This window comes from Orbicella faveolata, unplaced genomic scaffold (assembly GCF_042242905.1).
Source record: "Orbicella faveolata isolate gen_17 unplaced genomic scaffold, um_ofav_v1 contig_1, whole genome shotgun sequence".
Lineage (NCBI taxonomy): Eukaryota > Metazoa > Cnidaria > Anthozoa > Scleractinia > Merulinidae > Orbicella > Orbicella faveolata.
This window is the reverse complement of record NW_028301536.1, coordinates 28,794,983-28,817,751: the sequence shown is the minus strand read 5'-3', so window position 1 is coordinate 28,817,751 and position 22,769 is coordinate 28,794,983. Positions and strand designations below refer to the sequence as shown.

Genomic DNA, 22,769 nt, shown 5'->3' with positions numbered 1-22,769 from the left:
GACCACAGGAATAAGATAACCTATTAATATTGTGTCCAAAAGTACCTTGGGTTTCAAAAATTAGATGTCGGAAGGCTCAAAACCACGCAAAATTTGGAGATCGCTCAATTGAAAACGCGATTGAAAAGTGAAGCGTCGCGCCCGTTTCCTGGGCGATATCTGGAGAACCCAACGATTAACAACACGAACACAAAAATATGATCTTGATATGGTTTAAAACCTTTGAATGGTTATGAAAACGAATCATTTAACATATGCATAAAAATGATCAGTGGGTTTAAACCCATTATTTTGTAGACGATAGCGTGGAGGACCTGCTGATCAATACTCGAAACCCTCGAAATATGAGAAAGTATCTGATGGAAAATGCTCCCTTACAAGGACATTTGAACCATCAAGTCATATGCTGGGTTGGAAATTACAGTAAATAATGTACCAAGGAATTATTTTTCTGCGCTAAATTATCCGCAAAACTGTCAATGATAACATTTTCTTCAGCGAGGCCAACCAACTGACGCAAGCCGTGCAGACGTGTGGATATTTTAGGTGGTAAAATGATATAAAATCACTGTACGGGAGACCTAGATGAAACGGATGACATTCAGAATAACATGGATGAGACCTCTTGGCAGAAAGGTGCTTTATTTCATGTCAAAATGTTCGTCAAATATGAGATCGGCGCAGGATCTGTTTCCTCGGGCGTCCGCATAGAGTGCAAAGCTATTTCTTGTCTCGCACCTCTGACAAGAAAGGTATCCTACACTGGTGCTTTGGGTTCTAATTTTTTTTTTAATATCACAGTGAGTTCAATTAAACTTGTATAGGCTGTAAAAGAAAACTCATAGGATGTTATATGAAAAGAACTAAAAAATACAGAATCTAGTTCCCAGCAGCAAGTGAATTAAAGAGGAAAGAAAATATTAACAGGGACACTTCCTATGCTAAGCCATTGGCAATAAGAGTTACCTTATCCAGGAGAAACTTGTAACGCCAAAATGACTTATTGCCAAAACAAAGAGTTCAGTAAGGAAGGTTGAGACAAAGCTGGAAAGATCAATATCTGGTGATCTCTTATTATAACCAAACCCCTTGTTTTCTAATAGTATCTGTCTTGAGAAACTGTAATAGCTTTACTGCCTCTAAGTTTGAAATGATAATCAGTTATTTCCTTTATACTTTATGCTTTTAATTTTCATCATAAATCTTATGTAAATAAAGATAGCTTTAACTATTATTTTAGATTAAGTTTAAACTGACCTACAAAGAAATATTCTAGAGAAAAGTGTCACAGAGGTTGTACTTGTAAACATGAACCCAAAGTCTGATTTCTCCCCAGCGCCATCCATCCCAGGTTCCCTGTTGCTTTTTGCATTGATGAGTTTATTATCGGCTTCAAGAGAATGATAAGCGTACATTTTCAGCAAATAACAAAAAAAAACCCCCACAAGATTGGGTTTTAAATGTTTAATTGACAGTACAATGACAACAAATAGATAGCTTTCCATGGTGGTTGTGTGTATTGCCAGAAATGGGACCTGCTTGAATGGTCTTGCAAAGGTAGTGGAGGATGGTAGCCTAAGGTTTAAAATAGATCAAATAAGACTCCTCTTAATAATCACCAGTTAAAAATTGAAGTAAATGTTTATATCACCTCCCTTCCCTCTTTGGTTTTTACATCGCCCCTAACTCTTTTCAACAGAAAATGTAAACTAAAAGATAAATTTCTTAATGAGATCTAACACCAGGAACTCAATATGTATTTACGATTAACATAAGTAACTCTCACAATTAAGCAATCCAACCCTATCCACCTTTTAAGTTCCATCCAAGCAGATACAATGCGGTAATGTACATGGAGCCAATATCATAATTTATAAAACATGAAATAGCTCATTTCAATGTATTGAATTGAAGTCTTCAGATTCACATAAAGAAATTTTTTCAGCACCCTCACCTGCACAAAGGAAAAATAAAATTTCTGAAGCGTGGCAAACAAACTACAACAAACATTCTGCATAAAGCATTTTTGGATCCTTAAATAGAGAAAAGTCACAATATTGTTTAGGAATTGAAATAAATCAAACTTCAAATTCCTAAATATTGCTGATCAACTGTGCCAGTTTTGTAAACATAATGAGATCCAGCAATAGGAACTCAAGGTGACCAGAGTTTGGAACTCAAGTTTTGTTATATAAGCATACATGATTCCAGCCGACAGTGAGGCCCCTTATTTGGTCTTAGGTAACCAAGGAAGCCCTTGCCCGAGTGACCCTGGATGAGCTAACTTTCACCATTTTGTTGAGAAAGTGAAACACAAGTCACCCTTGGCAACATAACCAGGGTAACCCTGGTAGGACTGGTAACCTTTTTTCATCAAAATACTATGACTGGCCTACCTGGGACAACTCATGGTATAAAGAAATCAAAATTAACTCACAAAACCCTGCAGTGATCAAATGACTGAAAGGAAGCCAAAAAAAGAATGATAACTGAGCACTGGAATATGAAAAAAGGCTTAAGTAATCCTGGAGGGATAAAAACTTGCTAAAGTTGGGTCTGATAGGGTTGTCTCCGGTACCCAAGACCATATAAATGGGGCCTTATACTCTCTCCTCCGCAGAAGCTCCCCATGGGAAATTGAATATACTCGAAACTACCAGCCTACGGTCTAAGCAGCATGAAAGAGGCCTATGCAGAGGAGAGAGGGCCTTGTATGTCCATATGTTTAAAGAAAAGTCTTACAAGGCTAGACTGCAAACCATGGGTAAAATGTAGACTGCAGGCTTTTTAAGAATATCATATTCCCATTTTCATTTATAGAGAGAATCAGCTAACCTTACACCGGCTAACATGAGCTGTATATTTCAGGCTAACCGGAGCACTTAGCTCTCTATAAAAGGATATGGGATATTTTTTAAAAAGTCTGTAGTCTGCATATTCATTTTATCCTCTGTCTGTATTTTAACCACCGCTGTGCAGTAGGCAGGCTTTAAGTCTTATTTAAATAATTAAACCTAAGTTCTTGTTTGTGAAAGTTCTCATTCCATCATTGTGGATATTTCTGTTTGCTAGGCCTGTTGCAGAATATGTGCCGAGCACAAGATCGCAGATATTTCATACTCAAATGGACTGATCATTTTTACTACCGATTCTTCAAAATCATCTTCAATTACAATGTTTTCCTACACATATAAGCTCTTCTGTGACCACGTTACACGTTTCTTTAAGTTACCGATCACGTAAAAGAAGGCAATTTTACAGGGCGAATGGTCAAAATTTTGCACCACATATTTCCACCGGAGAGCGATGACTGTAACACTTTAAATACACTTTATGCAAGATTTTTCACCTATAATTAAAATCTACTTGCCTCTCAAGAAAGAAAAATGATAATTATTCCTTGAAATCCAAATACAACACCACTTAAAGCTGGAATGATTGGAGAAATCCGCCTCAAAAAGATGTATCAACTAGAGGTGACGCCGCCATTTTCGAAAATTTTCTGCATTTGCGCGCTTCTTTAGCCGTGACGTCATAATGGCCATGATCCTGGGGTCAGCCAAATCTGACGTGTTCACCTCTCCCTCCTGGGTTGTAACAATCATATAGTGAATCGCTAGCGCTGCCGAAGGATATGTTCACAATGCTGGACCGATGGGATCACGACCATGTTCCTTCAATGGCGGCATTTGCGTTTTGTATTATTTCCAGAAACTATAGTGAAAGCTCTCACGGTTAGTCCTATATATTCACCCTTTCGAAGCCCCCTCTCGGCCCTTTGGCTATAGTTGGACGTTGGAATAAACTCTCCCCCATCCCACCTCCGAAACAATTTTGTGAACATCGACTTCTCCTAGTAGCCCTTTGTGGGGGCAAATGTACATGTGCATCGAAGGCATGTAAAGTCAAATGCTTGAGTCAAGAACTTCGGTTCATAATGTTTATTTTCATCAGATTTGTGTTTAACTGACTTTGGAAAGTTACATGAATCAGCTTTTTGAAATAAATATCATAAGGCTATTTCTTGCAGCCTTAATTTGCAAATTTTATCACATCTTGGACATGCTGCGCGATATCCAAGAACGATCGAAAACTAGAGACGTGCTCCTTTGCTGTGGTCTTCACAATATAAAGTATGAAAAAGACGTTATAGGCTCCTTTTAAATAATGATTTACGACAGTACTGGTCGTGTTAAGAGTGTTTATAGTCGGCAGTACGTCAAATCTTTTTAGTATGACATTTCCGATCTTATTCAGCAGCAAATTAAAAACTGTACGTGTCCCACTTCAGGAAATACCTCACTGCCCTGCAGGCACACTTAAACATAAAACGGAAGCTGTTATTTTGTTCTCCGTAGTGTTTTTGTTCAGCACCGGACGAAGAAAGCCATTTCTATTAGGCAGTGAATTTTGAGAAGGCAGCCTGCCGAGATGCACGTGAATCAACGATTTTGGTGTTGTGATAGTAAATTTGTTTTGGCAAAAACTCTGTAGAGGTGTTTATTTTCTAGGGACAACAACTACTGAACAACTCATGCCAAATTTTCCTAACCGAGCGAAAATTAAACATAATAAAACATGCAGTTTGAACAATGTCTGTCCGAGTAAACTACGAAATAATAGTTTAATTGCTTTATCTTGAGTAGTGCTCCACTGCTTGAGTACTTGTCTAACTGTTTGCTAGTCTAGTCCCTTCTTTTCTTTCAGCATGTCTTTTTCAGCTTTTTTTTACGCATCCTGCTGACAACAGCAGCCTGTAACTGAGAAAAAGGATCCAAAGAACCTTTTAATACTTCTTTATTCACTAACAATCAAAAACGAAATAAGATTGTTTTCTTGCAATATATACTCATTAAATCTAAAAGAAATGACTAACAATCAAAAAGGAAGTAAGATTGTTTTCTTGCAATGTATACTCATTAGATCTAAGAGAAATGCCTTTATTTACAGTTCGTTCTTTGCACAATGGAAGATGTACATCCGCTTGTTTCATAACGCCTGTGGCGAGAAATAGAACCAAACATGGAACCTCATACAATATGCATGTGAACTAATAAAGTCAACAAGTATTGAACAATCTCTCACAGCAGGGTGATATATATGTGTGCTCAAAATGACTATTGACAGAAGAAATAACAAGAGAAGATGAAAGCAATTTTTGGACTGACAGTGCCTGAAACATTTTTGACAAGTATTTTATATTGGAAACTTTTGTCTGGGTAAAATCGTCATTCAACTCTTAGATTTGTTGGCAGTTTTGTGCTACGAAACTGACATGCAAGGCAGTGTTCAATTAAAATTGATGCCTTTTGATTTTGAGTTTGAGGCTGTCATGTTCAATTCTTGGTCTTATAAAGCGAGCCTTTAAAAACGAAAGGTAAAAATATAGACTCAGATTTAACTGACAATGTCTATTCTAGTTCACCAGACCTCGTGTGAAAAAAATGGATAATTAAACTCTATATCCTCATCGTAAATGGATGTTTTATAATGCGAAATTGAAGAAAGTTTTCGTTTTTCACGTACAGAAAATTAAAAATGTAAAAGCGACTCTCTTCAATTCATGCCATTATCTTACTTAATCGTGAAGTCAGTTAGCGATACAAAGTAAAAAGATCTAGATGTACTGATCATCGATCAAAAGATGTGATTGTTTTGACAATCTTAAAACAAGGAAAAGGATATTACAGTTTCGATTTTAGACAATGTAACTTCAGTGTTTACTTAAGTTCGTCACGACACAATGAAGAGCTGTTGTGTAAAAAAAAATTATTTATTTGTTGTTTTCTGGACGTTATCAAATCGAACAATGTCGACTCTTCTACTCAAAAGAGTTCGCATTTACCTAGATAGATAGTAGTCAGAAATCGGATAAGCTTTTCTATTTCGATAAAGATGATAAACTTTATTACGTTTTTAATACTGACAAGTTTACAGAGTATACAACATGGAGTAACGGAAATTCAAAATCAATTACTTTTTTACGGCTGAAGGGGGTAGATAAACATTTAAATGGATCGCCTAGCCTGAGGCGTTGGGTTTCGTGCGAGGATTTGAAAACATTTTCATCACTTACTGCTAATGCTTGACACGGCTTTCAATACACTGTGTTTACATGTCGTACAGTTGCGATTTACACAAATCGGGCGTGCAATACAATCTTTTCAAGCTTGTTATAAATTGCTAATTGTTTTCTGTTGGAAAATATAACACCTGCCAGCAAAGGCTTTTTAAAGGACTTATTTCACAGCGAGTCAATCTAATGATATTGTGAGATGTGTAATAAAACGTACAACCTTCAGTGTAAAGTTTTGAAATGTTGCGTTTTATGGAACGATAATACATTACTCTTGGTTTCTTTTCCCTCTTTAGCTCTATTGTAAATTCGAGGGCGCGCGAGGACGCACGCGCGTCAAGGCAACCCCGCCAAAAGTACCATCTCGGCCAATTCCTGACCCTACATTGGTCTGCGGAGCTACCCTGTTCCTACGACAACGACACAGCAAAATGTCTCTGAATCCTTTGCGAAAGTTAGAATTAAATATCGCATATATAGTGGGATTTATTGCGCTGTTTGCATGACCCAGAAAGTAACCCATGAAACTGAGGACCGCCGGAGGACCGCAAGGAAAGTTCTCTTTATCGAAGAAATAAATGAACTGGCTAATGTACACGGGCAGCCAACACAGTGCAAAAAGAATCACCACTGTCATCAGCATAATAAGAACTTTCTTCTTCGATTTATCAGAGCGTCGTTGATTTTCGGCGGTTTGATTACCCGGAACTTTTCTCACCCAAAGTTTGAGAACGATAAAGCTATACAGTAGTGACATAGTTAATAGTGGAACTAGGTAAAAAACGACGAAGATAACAATGGTCAAGTGTTTAGATGCCTCTTCTGTGAAAGCCGGAGTCCAAATCTCCATGCAGAACCATTCTCCCTTAATCATGATGACTTTCTGAGCGTAAAGAAATGGAGAAGTAACAGCGATGCTCACGATCCATACAACTACCATTATACCATATGATACCTGAAAAGTCATGTATCGCTTTAAAGGAAACACGACAGCCAAAAATCGGTCAAAAGCGATTGCTGTCAAAGTCAAAACTGAGCTTGCTATCGAGAGGTATTGGGTAAATGGGATGATCTTGCACAATATGTCAGAGAATACCCCGTTTGACCAATCCATGTGTCCTGTCACAAGCAGTTTAATGGTCACTGGCATGCTAAAGGCTGTAATCAGAAGGTCTGCCACGGCCATATTTACTATGAGATAATTTGTGACAGTTCGCATTTGCCTGTTAATAATAACGACACATATGACCAACACGTTACCGATCAGTGAACCGAACATGATGATGAAGTACGCAATAGTCTTGAAAACTTGCTCAGTCGGTGAATCGAGATCATGTGTGCACTGCGGTGATGCAGAACTGAAATTTGCGTTCGTGGCCATTGCGTGTAGACAGAAAACCTTGCCACGTTTCGTCCACCTTTCGTGCTAATAATCTTTCAATGAAGATGTACCTTTTTGAATTCTATTAGCAAGTAGTTGATAAGTGGATTTTGCCGTCGCACTCTCTGAAGTCTGTAAACTTTCCTTTCCAATTAAAGCTTGAAATCCTGTCGCCTTCACTCTCGAAATCCGCTCTCAGTGTTAGATGAGTGAATTCGAAGTCAATCAACGAAACAGTGTTCTATAAGCTTCTGGAAACCCACTGTTTGCGTCAACTCAAAAACACCGGTCAATCAAATATACTGCTTGACACGCCAAATTCATTTCCATTTAGATAATTAAACTACTCCGTCAGTTCCGTTCTCTTGTCTTGATAAATTCCTTTGGCCTTTCGCCTTTGATGTGGGTAATTTAATCCAGTTGTTGAATATCTATTACGCTAGCCAGTTTCTAAATCCGGATATCGAAATGTTTTCTTGTCACGACGCACTGTTTCTAAGCTATCACAAAGTTATTCAGCAGATCGCTTCTATTGTTCCACTTGACTGCCGTGCATCCTTAGACTTGACATATTCTCAAAGAAACGACGTTTTCTGATTATACGCACATATTGTGCATCTTTCTGGATGTAACATGTTGATGATGTACTTTGCCTTGCTAGCAGATACGTGGTGGCACGCATTCCTCTAACACGATTACTGTGTTTGTTCGTATGACCTTTTAGCCTTTTAGATGGATGTTCTGCTTTTCTGAGCTATAAAGTATCTTTTCATCTGTCAGGCTAATGCAACGTAATGACAGTAGCACAGCCACATTCACCGCACTGAGTTGAATGGACGCAATCAAAGCTTGTCATAAAAACAACAACAGGTTCAGAGCCGGTTCTGAAAGTGAGCTGACTATCACAACATTCAAGCATACCATTTTTCGATTGAAAACTCCATAAAGAAGTTTCACTCCTTTTCCGCTCTCTTATTAACGATTTAAACTTAGCTTTCAAGAGCAATTTTATGTCTCCGGCGATGAGGCAATAAGCGTACAAAAGGCACAGAGTTGAATTCAATATCGGAGCCACCCGAACTCGGTTTGTTTGTCTGGAGTTGTTTGAATGAGTCACCATGAGAAACAAGGTTGTGTAAAGTATTTTGTTGACACTGGGGTGACGAAAGTGGCATCAGTAAACAGAAGGCAGAAATCGCTTATGAGAATTGGTAAAAAAAACCGCGGAAGCTTCAAAATATTGACTCTAAAAACAACTCTAAAAGGTGTGAGCAGCACGGATTGTCTTTGGAAAAACCTTCAATAATAACTCGGATTAAGTATCTCAACCCAAGACTGTCTATTTACGTCTAATTGTCTCGCGTTGAAGGAATATTAGAAAAAAATTCAGATTTAATAACACGCTTTTGGCCAATTGAATGTAGTTAATTGCGTAAAAAGTCTTGTATTATCACCTTTCATAATAAGAGCTGAACTCTGCGTCAAAGGCGGTGTACTGTACAAAGAATACCTTATTTGTTCCTAGATTAAAATCTTTTGAAAATTCTAACATCGCTTTCATGGAATGACGGCATAGGACGAAATGATTGGATCAGAATTTAATCAAGGCTGCAATGTACAACAAGATAAATATCATTGCTAATCGCCGCATAGCAGGTTTTTTAATTTCAGGGAAGCCAATGAAGTCGTTTTGTTCGCTAATTGTAAGTGAAGAATTAAATGGTAGCGAATTCGATGTTACTTCTAGCCAAAGATAGGGTTGAATGTACCCCTCGTGAGGGCGTTTTCATGGTTCACAGAATCAAAATAACCCGATTAGAAAATTAGCGATAGACAAGAGCTTGTCAATCACGAATACCCGCATTGATAATGGATTTGTAACACAAGGCACCGCTCGCGCTCGACCAGCGCCCAGCGCTTGTGTTTTATTGTTGCAGGAAATTGTTTCACAGTTATTAATAGGAAATGATTATGCAAACAGTTCCATCACTAAGACTCATTTTTTAATAGTTTTCCGCTCGTTATCGCCCCCTTGCACTGCAGATTAAGCCTCCCTTAATGAGTCACGCCCAACGGGCTTATCTGCGAGCAGCGGCTGATCGCCACTCATGTCCGAAAACTCCCGGGCTTTCGGTAAGTGGGGACGATCGAAAAAAGCGAAGTATCCTTTTCTCTCCCGGATCCCGCTCGTCGCCCGCCCGCGTTTTCGATCGTCAGGCTGCTAGCCGAGAGCCTGAAACAGACTGGAAAATCGTGGATCCATCTTTACAGCGGTCAAACACAAAAATATAACGTCAGAGACGAACCATGGTAGCAATTGTCATATTTTCTTTGCATATGCGGGGTACACGCAAAACGTAACTCTTCAGACAACTGTCCTATCCCCTGTTTCACCTGAAAGTGTAGAACTTCCTCATATATAAGCGGCAGCTTTGTCGAGAAATGCTTGCGCCCAGCGTCTCTGACTTCTATGTGTACAGGCGGCGAGCAGTTGACTCGTACCCCAGTCGCATCTCTTATTTTTCGGCTTGTTAGTAATGACGTGCTTTAATTAGGGCCAAACGCGTTTTTCTTATTGGGTGTTTCGCGTTCTTTTTGAAGAATGCTTTTGTTTAATTGCTTGAACAACTACTGTTTCAAACTATAAGCAATCAGAAATATAGAAAGGTTTTTTCCTGATAAATAGGAGATAAAAAACGCTGTTCAAGTAGGCTAATAATTTTCCCCTGACCTTTTACTGATACTAACGAAATAAATGTCAACAGGCAAGTGGAATCCTCTCAAGATCACTGCTTTACACGTTCATATCTGACGATATCGGGCAATCCTGGTGGGTCAGAGGGAGGTATTTGTTCACAAGTTGCCTGTCAAGAGGTTTGCCAATCATTTTCCCGCTCCCCTACGAAGCCTATTTACAGTGCAGTTCATAGGCGCAGAAAATAACAAACAGTCAGATTTCATTAAGCCACATTTTAATGAAAATCATTTTAAATAGTACCACACTTGACACGGGCATTTCTTTATGACTACAACTGATAAGATAGGACTAGGAGTTGAACTTCGTTTAAGACACAAATGTCATCAGAAAGACACATCACCGCAGACAGAAGGTGAGTGCAGGTGTAATCGTATCTATAACAAAATTCTCGATTCTAGTTGGTTCGCTACGCGCCTATTTGTCACGTGGTTGGTGCGCGATCACGTGGGTGTCCAATTAAAGGTATCCAATGACAACATTGCGTCATTGGATATCTGTAATTGGACACGCCTCACCGGCCAATTCCCTCCACGAGACGCGCCAGCAGGGGATCATCATATTGATTGTTTCATCAATTAAGAAATTATTTGACCTGAAAATTGTTATTGATTCGTTTAATTAGCAATTAGACCACGTGTCGTGCAATGGGGCAATCGTTTTCGTAATTTCAAGACGAGCGCGCAGCGCTAGGCCGATTTTAAAATTGCTCGCACGATTACTCCCTGCATTGAACTCCACTCGGTCCAGTTACTATCACTAAACAGCAAGACTGAGACAATTCCCTTGGCTAGATGAACTTAGGATCAAATTGGGGAACTGGCTACTCAATGAAAAATCACTAAACCATCTATACATCAGTTTACTCGACACAGGCTTAGGAAGCTGGCAAAGATTCAAATCTTTTTCAGTGGAAACTGCAAATGTGTAATTCAGGAACTAACAAATCAGGGAGAGTTCTCCACACAAATGCAAAACAAAAGCAATTACGACTTGCTTCGCACCTGCCAATAAGTTTCACTTTCCTGAAATTCTAATTAGTGCTTTATGACATCTTTTGAGTCAAATTAGTTCTGTATTAAATTACAAACGTTCTACGGTAGCCGCCGCAAGAAAACCTCTCTACAAATTCTCGTTCCTACCAAAATCTTCACCAGCTTAATACAAACTAGAATACGACAACATACAGTCATGGTTTCTCAGGGCAACGTAAAAGTTTTTCGTTCGTTCGTCCTACTTACAAACATTACAACAGTACCCTTGGAAAAACACAGCCATGTATGGGATCACTAAGTTCCCAAGTGTCTTCTTCAACCTCAGGAACAAACAGGTCTTTATCTGAACTCTTCTGAGCACGTTTCTACCCTCAAGGGTAGCGAACGCGTGGTTTTATTTCTCTGTCATCCAGTCTTGTTTTCTCACGTATAGTATCGCTGTTCATATTTCCAGCCTTTCAGCCATACACTGTGTACAGTGCATGCAGGCTAATTCTTGTAAAATTGACTGACTTCTTGTCCTCGCTGTACTATTAAGAGGCCTACACCTGAGGAAATAAGTAGAGCAACAAAAAACCAACCCACCCACCCACCCAATAATTTCACTCCCTTCTTCATTCTCTCCCACGCTCGGACTTACACAACTTGCTCTCTTGAAAATGAAGGATCAGGTGAAAGGATAGAAAGTGTCAGGCAGATAGAATGAATGTGTATTTTTTCTCTAAGAGGAAATAATGAAAACAGAATGTGTATTTTTTTAACAAAAACAAAGAAGAAATGTGTATGTAATGAGAACAAGTTACGGTCAAAGACAGCAGTTAAGGTACTGAAGAATGAACAAAATATTAAAGACACCTAATTTTACTCAGCGACAGAATTCTCCACGTCTAAGAGACACAGACAATATAATTTTACCAGACACTGAAAGGAAGACAATGGTTTATATAGAAAGTTGTTATGTATTAAACCGTTCACAGTGGTTATAGAGAGCATGAGGTCTTTGATAATGACGAAGATGACAAAGATGATGACGATGAACCAAATAAGATTGCAATGCTTGTACGAACTTCCCAAGTCACAGACTGACTGCTGTCTGACCGCCTGCCTGACGACTGACTAACTGACTGACTGACTGACTGACTGACTGACTGACCGACCGACCGATTGACTGACTGACTGACTGACTGACTGACTGACTGACTGACTGGCTGGTTCATTGACTGTAAGCTGACTGAGTGACTGAGTGACTGAGTGACTGAGTGATTGAGTGACTGAGTGACTGAGTGACTGAGTGACGACTGACTGACTGACTGGCTGGCTGGCTGGCTGGCTGACTGACTGACTGATTGACTGACTGACTGACTGACTGACTGACTGACAGATAACTGACTGACTGAATCAATGACGACTGACTGACTGACTGACTATCGAAGACTAACTGACTGACTATTAAATGACTGTTTGACTGACTGAGCGAATGACTGTTTGCTGACTGACTGACTGAGTGACGACTGAGTGACTCAGAGTGATTGTCTGATGACTAACTAACTGACTATTAAATGACTGTTTGACTGACTGAGTGACTGACTGAGTAACTCACTGACTGACTGTCTGACTGTCTGATGACTAACTGACTGACTATTAAACGACTGTTTGACTGACTGCTAGACTGACTACCGACTGTAGAATCTCTACTTCTACTTGCATTTTCCACGTACAGACTGTACTCGTTAAATGGGAAATGGGGATTTATAGTGCTTACGTAAGCATTAAGAGGTATTCTGAATGAAGAACAAAATAAACAAACAAAAGGAACTCACATAAAGTGTTATGTACTCACTAGAGCTATTCATTGAATAGCACTTCAAAAATACAAACAACCAAAAGACCTAAATACACACCAAGCAGCATAAACAACAGCCAAAAAAGACATTAATAATAATTTTGTCAATTAAAGAACACAACAGGAGAAACTGAACCGGTAGGAAGCGAACCATTCGGCCGGCTACTTATTTAACGAGTACCCTCGTAGTTGAACTACAACCCCAGCCAGCTACTGCCTTGAAACCGAGACATACCAACGTAACACGCAAGACATACAAACAGAGCACAGATGAACAAACGAATACAATGTACTGAATAAATCAAAATACCAGAACAATAAAACAATCTATTCCTGTTTTCTTTAATAAATTATAGCAATATACCTCTTGGGAATAGCCATCAAAAATAATCAATTCATATACTGCTGACAAACAACTGAAGTTTGTCATAAGAATTTAAATCACTAGTGTTTGCACCAATCGTTTCGTACAGGCGACAGTCTCATTTTGTAAGAAAAATACTACAGTATATATGCACAGGTAAGAAAACTTTAAAAAACCGGTGGAAGCCAAACAATTTATGAAAAATGCGACATTGCAGCGAAAACTAATTTTCACTCAAGTAACTTACTATCAATTTGGGATTGTCCGGCCCATCATTGTTATCCTAATCAACACAAAAACCCTTGAAGCAGTCTATAAATAAGTAGCTTCCTTCGCTATGGACGGATAGTGCATTTAAAATAACGCCTACCTTGCCAAGCTGGAGTTAACTGTAACCAAACATTTTTTTTTGAGACCAAAAGTTCATTTACACAGAGTCCTGTGTATGTCCCGCTCACAAGCTTTGAGCAAGGCAATTTTCGCAATCGTACCTTTCAAAACAGTTAAGTCTGGCAACGATTGCGTTCGCATGATTAGAACACTCTCATTTGCCCAAGAGAGTGTTCAAAAATTCCTCGAGTTCGACACCTATATGCCGACTATTAACCAGAATCTCTTGAACAGCACGGCCATTGCCACTCCGAGCAAGCTCGAACATCAAAAACTGTGAACACGAAAAGAGAAAATGAAAACCTGAATTCAAAAATAAGAATACATACAAAGGAAAGCACATAAACAATGAGAACAGCCACAAAGACAAAGAGGAAAAAGGAAAAGAAATCAAAACAAAAACAAACAAACAAAAACATAAAAGAGCAAAGGTTGAAAACGAATGTCGTTGAACTTTACATCTTTCCAAAGAGTTGCGGCGAATGGTAAAATCTCGGTGGCCTGTTGGTACATCTTGCGTGCCTAAGAAACAGAGATGATCAAACAACTAAACCCTGAAACATCACGTAAATCACTCCATAAATCAGTCCCGAGGAAAAAGTGTGGCGTTAGCTTGTCACCATCAGAACACGTCACGTTACCTAGCAACAGGCATCACAACAAGAACTGAGGGGTCAGGAAATGCGACCATGCGCGTACTTGATGTTGTACTACAAATATACTCATACAACACCTGTTGAACGCCCCAAATTAAACATCGAGAGTATAAGAATAAAAAGAGGCTAACCTCCTTGACACAGTTTCTCTGCAGCTCGATAGAAATGGCCCTGTTGTGAAGAAAAGCAGAGGAAAAAATACAAGACAAGGGGAAGACAGTCATTTAAATCTGTGATTGATGAGAGAATTAAAATGGTTCTTAATTTAAAGATACGTTTAGTGAGAAAGGAAACATGCTGCCTTTCCCATGTTACCTAGAAATGTTTAATCAAAGGAGCCTTAGGTATTCTTTGCAAATGCCATGTTATTATTTCATCAAGAGGCTTAACCTGTCATTAATTAGTTCAATATGCAACATGTACAGAGTCGGTGAATGGTACACTTTCCACATGCTAATACTGTAGGGATTTTCCGAAAGGAAATGAGCACTGATCCTCTTGGCTTGATCGAGGTTTTTCTTCTCCATCTCGTGTTTGCAAGCCCTGCAGAGAAACAAATTACTCAGTTAAATATTACAAATGGCGGCAAGTAAGCTACCAGTTTCAAATCTTACTACAAGAGGGTAGAACATATAGACTATCAGTGTTTCGGCCAGAGCGCACCATTGCGGGAATCCCGCGTTGCAATCAGAGATGGCCCCCAGAAAAACGAAAAAAGGGCCAATTTGGCCCTTTTGTTTTACAAGACTGCAGGCTTAACACAGGCATAATATTTCAAAAGCCATCCCAGGACTCGAAATTGTGATCGCTACGGTCGCCAATGCAACTAACATTTCATCCTCGGCGACCAAAAATTCTGGGTTAGTCGCCATAATACGGCATAATGGTGACTACATTTCTCTGTGTTGACGATCAGTAACGGTTATTTTGTCACACATTATGTCGTTCTTTTGCTTCTAAAACATTCAACATAAGAAGAGAAGTTAATCCGTCCTTTTGCTTTGCTGTATTGATTCTTCTCACATCGGAAAACTTCCAAATGGCTGACCGTGTTTGAAATCGCCCTATAATGCATTGCAAACGCTTGATCATTGACTGCATCATGTATGCCTAAGGATTGTTCTCTTGTAATGCACGGATCCTTGATACTAGTATCTGATTCAAAAGAAACTTTATTGAGTAGAAACACTTCAAAAAGCACTTACTATTAAATTTTATCATAGATCCTAATAAACTTTATTTTCCTTGGTACCCTGATGCATTTTTTCCCTCTAGCTTTCAGTTTATTGGCCCCTTTCCTAAAAAATTGGCCCCAAAAAAAGATGTTGAGGGGCCACTTTGGCCCTCAAGTAAAATTTTCTGGCTGAAACACTGGACTATGTTCGAAATCCTGAAAAAGTCATTTTTAACGGAAAGCAACGACATTGGAAATGCCTGCTTTGAAAGTGAAAGGCGTCTCCTCAAGAAATAACAGAAGGCGGCGTAACCTAGTGTTCAAGTTCAAATCCTCCTCCATGCTACTATAGATGAAATAGTGTTAGGTGGTCCCAGATTCAACTCCTTCACTTTTTGTAAATAGCCAACTAGTCAGCCTCCAACCAGTTGGGATTTTTAACAAGTTTACGATCAATTTGCAATTTTTGTTTGTTTATTTCAGTGTCCCCAATAGACCTTTTTCGCTCGGGCGGTTTGTTTTCCCATTACAGACCACGTGATATTATCTAGAGAATTGTTCTTTTATCCATCTAAAAATTATTTGTTCATATGGAAGAATTCTCAAGAGTATCATCACATGGTTTGAAATGGGGCAACAAACCGCCCAGTCGAAAAAGGTCTATTAGTACAGTGGTGCTGAACACTTCAACACTTCATCAAATAAAGTGATTTGTATTATCTTGTTTTTATTTACAACTCTCTATTATAACTAACGTACCGCAATGCTAAGCTGACACTCCCAGGAAAAAGCCTCAAGTAAGTTTTAAAGACAGATGACCACGATGACTGTGGATGGCAGCTTAACGATATACTGATGATCTGCAAAGATATATCACTCCAAGAGAATGAGCATTCCTTTAATCGCCACGCATGCCACTGAAGTGATATAAAAAAACCCTAGGAGAAAACGACTCACCTGATTGTGAAATCTGTAATCCTGCCAAACAGCGCTTGAAGAATGAGGCAAGGAGCTGTGTGTGCTGACCGACATTAAACACCTGTTTATTAACTCATCCATGGACTGCGTGCTTTGCAAGACTTTTGATCTCTGGTAGAATAGGTATTCAGTCCACAGCGTTTGTATGTCTTGTCTCTCCAGAGGACTATGCACAGCTGTCTCAAATGCTGACACTGCGGACAGACTGTCCCACATGGAGGTGGCTGGCGGTGATATCTCCAGTAACAAGCTAAAAAAAAAACCAAGCAACACAGGAACTGAAATCAAGAAGCTACCTACAAGATGTTCTCAAGACTGGCTTAAACTAACGCAAGTCTCACGAGTGACTCACACGAAGCCAGGTTTTGAAGTAAAACAAGCAACAGCTCTCCATACAACAGCAAATAAAAGTAAAGGGATAGAGCACACTTTTCATACTCGCTGCATGCTATAGAACAAGAAGAATGCTGTTGCTAAATACAGTGTAAATTCACTTATTATATTGCTAGCTCCGTGAGCAGGCAAGATGAACCAAATCCTACGCTGTTATTGGTTACCCGAGTGGGCAAGATGGCGCTATTTGCAAACTCAGGACTACCTGCTGTATCCCGAGAAAAAAATTTCCCGGAAAGACTTATAATAAATTCTCTACTGACCAAGCTTGTTCAGTCAAGATGGCTGAAACTGGGCTTGTTCTTGTTTCTGCTAGTTTATGACCCTTGACTCTGTCTTGGTCCATAAACACGCAAAAAAAGAACTTGGCCAAATGCAATACCCAGCCATCTTGACCTCACGCTTGGTGAATAACCCATATGTATTAGCCCATACCAGTAAGACAACCAGAGAAAGAGCTTCTCTCGACCCAGGCTCTGTGAGTTAACACCTGGCATCAGAGGAGGGCACTTGTAGTCATATGGGAGTGGCTGTGACAGCAGCCTGCGATACAGTGCCACAGGATCGGCACTTTGGTCATCTGAAGAGACAGTGGCCAAGCTGTGTGTTTGACTGTCCTGTGGTGCATTCACTGCTGCGAACTTGTGACGAACACATTTCACAAGAACTGACACTGCTTTCTCAGTTTCGTTCTGTTGGAAAGGCACAAGCACTTCGTAAGGTTAATAAGAAACAAAGACTATATCTGATAATGCCCAGGTAAAATGATTTTGAATATTGACACTTCTTGGAGTTTGGAATGAAACACACTTTTTAACTAGCAACCTAAATTAATCAACCTTTTGGTTCGTTGTTCTAACAATACTCACTTATGATAGGTCGTTTTTTACTGTTTTCAAGTTTGAGATTGACTCTGAGACTCAGTGTGATTAGAATGTTGAAACCAAAAAAAAGCTATCAAACCTATCGTGGAGCTAGGGACCAATACAGTCACCAATACATAGAAGACACAGCAGCAAAGCTTCATGACACTAATAAAACACAATCACTTTTGCCTATTGTACTTTACCACATGCACTGTACTCAAAGTATTCAATTCATAATAAATATCCACAGGATCGTAACTGAAGACTAACCTGCTCCAGATAAAACCGCGCCGCACTGTACGATAACTCGGCATGACCCTTGCACTTGTCTAGTGCTTCTAGGTACACCTGCTCTGCTTCTCTGCTCTTCTCTGTGGAGTCTTCAAGGGCTGCTAGACACAGCCACAGTACTACCGCTGAGGAATTGTCCTTCAGTAGATGGCGACTGATTCCTCTGGCAGAGTCGATTCTGCCGTAAGCTCTCTCCAGGGCGATGAGGTTCTTGTACAATGGAAGGCAAATACTGGGTTTGTCCGAGGAAGATTTTGCTAGGACACTGCAAGCTTTTAATGCATCTGATTCGAGGAGAAAGATAACTCTTAGTCAATTAATCCCAATATGACATGTTTGGGTGTTGTTCTTAGAGTGGAACCACTTACCAGCTCTATAATGCAACCATTAGAGCACTGAAATGAGATCATGTCAAGAGGTTCCAGGAAAGAAAACGATCAAATTGGCCACACTGAACAAATGGGCTTTAATTTGGGCCAAAAAAATGAGGTTGTCACAGTCACTGTTAATTCTTCACGCAAGGCAACTAAAAATGATAGGGAATGCAAAGCGGTATCTTTACCTTGAAACATTACCAGCAGCTTCTCCCCAGGAGCTCTAGATTGTTGAGATGGTTTCCATGGAAACACAAAGTCTTCTTTTGTGACCATCCTAGACGGCTTGCCATGCCGGGGATCAAACCAAGCAGCAGGAAGTCGGTGAAACTCAAAGACGTGGATATATGCCAACCAGGCCAAACAAAAGTCAGAAGGCAACAGATGGTTGGACAATTCCGGGACCTCTTTGCAACTGCTGGGTTTCTTAGCTATAGCTGCCTTAAACACAGCCAGCGCTGACTTGTAATGTCCAGAATAAAGTTCTAGTTGTACAAGATAAAGCAGTGTTTCAAGAATACAGTGGGAGTGAAATTCTCCTGCATCTCCTGGGTTCCCTGTGAGGAAGGAAATTAAACGTAAACAAACTGTCCTCTTGTCATGGTATGTCTGTGAATACTCCAGGTACTTCCACCAAACACTGTAGGTTGGTGAAAATTCCACAGCTTGGTCACAGATCTCTCTGAGCTCATCTCTGTTGCTCTGTGAGGAATACAGCTCCAAGTACTCTAACCACAATTCCTGTACAAAAAAAAAAACATCAAGAAAACCATCAAGAAAACCATCACCATTCACTTTATGTAACAATCAGGCACAGCATGCACATGGTTACTCCTCCCTTCCCCACCCCACCCCTCTCCCCTCAGAATGATGGCAAAAGTGGTTGTGGTATAAAAGTAAACCCAAAGTTCACAACTGATTCTCAAAATGGAGGTTAGGTGCCTGGGACATCCACGAGCTTCCACCAGATCAAGTTCAATTCTCGCTAAACTGAAATACTTGGTACCGGTCTTAACTGGCCATGGTCAAACAATTTTGACCTTATGACACCTCCATTAAGTTGTGTAAATGATAAAAGACAGTGTATCAGCTATTTCATTGACAAAATAGTCCATAGTTTTAGCCTCTTTACACACTTTATTAAATGGTTTATATGTGTGAAAAACAATTATTTACCTCTAGGGACAAAACAAAAGATGAGAACTCTAATGGCCCCGGTTATGTCCCACAAGCAACCTAGATTTCAACTCTTTTTAACATGGTGAATTTAAATAACATGGTTTCTTAGCCAATCAGAGTTCACATAGAATCCATTTGACATATTATAGCTGTTATAACATATCCAAATGTGGCATACATCTATTTACTACTCATCAACACACCTCTGACTGTGCATTCTCTTCTAATCCCCTTGCAAGTGTGCTGAGTGCCTGCCTAATATTGTTCTCAGCATGGGTATCATCACTGTTTTGATGAAGTTTTAACCTAGCTAGCTTGGTCCACAAAGCTATGTCACCAGGAGAATCTTCCAGTGATGTTTCAAGAGCTTCAATGTTATTGTACTCTTCCAAAAAGTAGCGTATTTCTTGACTGTAAAAAAGGAAAGCATAGAGCATTACACTCAGCATGTACAATGTCTGCCAAGATAAGGAGATTAAGGTGAAGTCTGCATCTGACCAAGTAACGCATACAGCCAGAGCTTGTGGCAGAACTCTGTAGCATAAAGCAACTAAAGTATTTCCACTCCTTTGGTATTTGCAAATATCATGTTGAAGAGTATTAACTACATTGTAAGTGTAATGATTTACGCTGAATTGTTGTAAGTACTACGTATTACAAAAAGCAGACACGACTGCTGCATGCGTATGTATGTCTAGACCATCAAGGCAGGACATTTATCTCACCTTTCTTCACCAGCAGGCCTTGTTTGATTTCTCACAGCCTCTCTTGGTTGTGAAACTGCATCATACAACTGATCTTTCCTAGAGAAAACAATCCCCTTGCCTATGTCATCTGCACTGTCATCCTCCATGTATTCTACTTGTCTCTTTTCTGTCTGTGGCAACTGCCAGGCTCGAGGTTGAAGAGAAACATTAAAAGGTCCACTCCCTTTCCTGTGCTTTCTAACTTCATTAACCAGTAATATACAAAGTTCATCCCATGACATCTTGCCTTGGTACTGTTTTGTAAAAGCCTTTGTGAAACATTCCACATGCTCATGCACTTCCTTCAAGTCTTTACAATCCACTGTGAGGTTTGGGTCGTATGCGGCCAGATCCTGGAGCATTTCTTCCTGAGAAAGCTTACATGTAATGACGTGTTGGAATTTACAGTCCTCATCATTACACTTGCCTTGCAGGTCAAAGTTGCACAAAGGCCAGAGAGGATTCAGTTTGTTTGAGAATGTGAGAGATGTTAGAGAATATCCACCTTGGATTCTGAAATATGGGCTCAATCTGCAAAACAACATGCTGCTTTAATTTTCTTTATTCTATGATTAATAGCTCCGTGAGTGGGCAAAATGAACCAAATCCTGCACTGTGATTGGCTAACTGAGCAGGCATTACGCACTGTGTACCAAGAGCAAAGATCATTTTCTGGGGGCATTCTTTATTCCATATAACAAATAAATCCTTTATTGACCAAGCTTGTTAGGTCAAGATGGCTGGATAGGGACTACTTTTGGGGGGTTCATGGACCTTGACTCTGTCTTGGTCCAATAACACTACATTTTACAGTTACATTTTTACCTGTAAGATTTCAAGTGTAATAGCTGACTCTGGTACTTTTCCAAAGGACATAACAAAACTTCATCACCATCTCCTCTGGTGATCACTCTTGTTACAGTTCCGGTGCCTTTGTGTTCCTCTCCACACAGGCCGCCAGCGTCTTGGTCTGTCACAACGCTTTTAAGCTCACAGCCAAAGGGCAAGCAAACACAAAGTGTAGAGCGCTGATGAGCTGTTAATGGGATGTCATCAAGATCGGAGGCAGAAAACTGGGGAACTTTCTTTTCCTTCTCAGCCTAAGAATAGTTGTGCAAATAAATTAGCAAATTGTTTTTTCAAATAGAAGTGATAGGCTTCCCAAAATAGCCCTCAGGCTGGTAATTCCTCTCCTCCACTTTCCCCAAAATGGTGTCTAGTATTACAGTTGTCCGTATCTAGGAATGTATGTTTCTTGCAGAGACTAAATCAGTTCCTGCCAACAATTCCAATTAAAGAAGGTAGAGAAGGAGGGAAACAAAGGTAAGGGGTGTACCTATAATTATGTTTTGCATTTTTCAGCTGGGGAGTAGTAGAATGATACATGTACACTGTTTTTCCACAGTATAGACTAAAATTGGTTATTGTTTTTCTCTGTTTGAATAAGATTTTTTTTCTATCATGCACTCCAGCCTGGTGGTCAATCAGGCCAACACTCATCTCTGGTTCCATAGCATGAAGTATCTAGGAGAAATTCAGTCTACTTCCCCTGGAGAGGATGTTAGCAGCCACCTCATTTTTGTGGCCACTTTATTCTAGCCCAAACAAAAGCTCAGTCAGTCATTCTCTTATTCCAAGAACCCCATGTGCAGCCAGCTTTCAGTGACCTGTTGGTGACCCGATTAACAGGGTTCCACTGTATATATAATACAACATAGACAACTTGGGTGCAAATACAACTCCTGGTACATGTAGCTTTGGCTTTTACAGTTGGTATACATTGGGACACTCACCTGCAATTTTCTGATACGTTCCATTTGCTGGGCATTGATGTTTAACTCCATTGCCTCTGCACTTTCACTATCTTTAGTTGAGACAACTGCTCCCTGTCTTTCTAACAACTGATTACTCTGCTCTGAATCCACATCCTGTCTTTCTGATAAAGCGTGAGTTGAATTATCACTAATTGCAGCATCTGGACCAGGCTGTTTTTCCTCTATTTCAGTTCCAGTGACATCAAAAATGTCTTTGTTATTTTGTGATGGTTTCTTTGGTGACACTGAAGAATGGCTTTTCCCTTCATCCTCCTGTCTACTGTGTGAATATAACCTTAGCTTTTCTGACAGCTCATGCTCCAGTTTTTTAAGCCTGGCTTTTTCTTGAGCGATACGTTCAGCTGTGGCGGACTTCCTCGGAGTGCTGGGTGCTGATGAAACTGGGCTTCCCTGAGCAACACCTTTTTGTTTTTTGGCCACCTAGTGAAAAATGACAAGGCTTTGTAATAATTTTTTTTTGACTGGCAGTACAG

General features: G+C 39.8%; 2 protein-coding genes and 1 long non-coding RNA gene across 4 annotated transcripts in view; all 3 read right to left on the bottom strand.

Moving 5' to 3' along the window:
* Nucleotides 1-1,359: 1,359 nt before the first annotated feature.
* LOC149118680 (uncharacterized) lies at nucleotides 1,360-3,585 on the bottom strand. Its single transcript, XR_016201208.1, has 2 exons — nucleotides 3,371-3,585; nucleotides 1,360-1,575 (listed from the first exon to the last, which is right to left on the bottom strand). It is a non-coding gene; the product is annotated as an uncharacterized LOC149118680 (long non-coding RNA).
* Nucleotides 3,586-5,877: 2,292 nt separating this feature from the next.
* Nucleotides 5,878-8,664, bottom strand: LOC110040976 (QRFP-like peptide receptor). The gene has a single exon (XM_020746248.2). The coding sequence runs from the start codon at nucleotides 7,455-7,457 to the stop codon at nucleotides 6,375-6,377; it is 1,083 nt and encodes a 360-aa protein (XP_020601907.1). The 5' UTR covers nucleotides 7,458-8,664; the 3' UTR covers nucleotides 5,878-6,374.
* Nucleotides 8,665-10,412: 1,748 nt separating this feature from the next.
* LOC110040959 (zinc finger C3H1 domain-containing protein-like) overlaps nucleotides 10,413-22,769 on the bottom strand; it is a 29,846-nt gene continuing 17,489 nt past the window's right edge. For both annotated transcript variants that reach the window (XM_020746222.2, XM_020746224.2), the window contains exons 14-26: nucleotides 22,255-22,716; nucleotides 21,287-21,561; nucleotides 20,441-20,992; nucleotides 19,919-20,126; nucleotides 18,725-19,277; nucleotides 18,142-18,446; nucleotides 17,441-17,697; nucleotides 16,592-16,862; nucleotides 16,394-16,494; nucleotides 14,902-15,003; nucleotides 14,592-14,631; nucleotides 14,264-14,326; nucleotides 10,413-14,078 (exon numbers count right to left, since the gene is read on the bottom strand). In XM_020746222.2, the coding sequence (XP_020601881.2) occupies nucleotides 13,959-14,078; nucleotides 14,264-14,326; nucleotides 14,592-14,631; nucleotides 14,902-15,003; nucleotides 16,394-16,494; nucleotides 16,592-16,862; nucleotides 17,441-17,697; nucleotides 18,142-18,446; nucleotides 18,725-19,277; nucleotides 19,919-20,126; nucleotides 20,441-20,992; nucleotides 21,287-21,561; nucleotides 22,255-22,716 (3,309 nt within the window). In that variant the 3' untranslated portion in view covers nucleotides 10,413-13,958. The remainder of the gene's footprint in view (nucleotides 14,079-14,263; nucleotides 14,327-14,591; nucleotides 14,632-14,901; nucleotides 15,004-16,393; nucleotides 16,495-16,591; nucleotides 16,863-17,440; nucleotides 17,698-18,141; nucleotides 18,447-18,724; nucleotides 19,278-19,918; nucleotides 20,127-20,440; nucleotides 20,993-21,286; nucleotides 21,562-22,254; nucleotides 22,717-22,769) is intronic.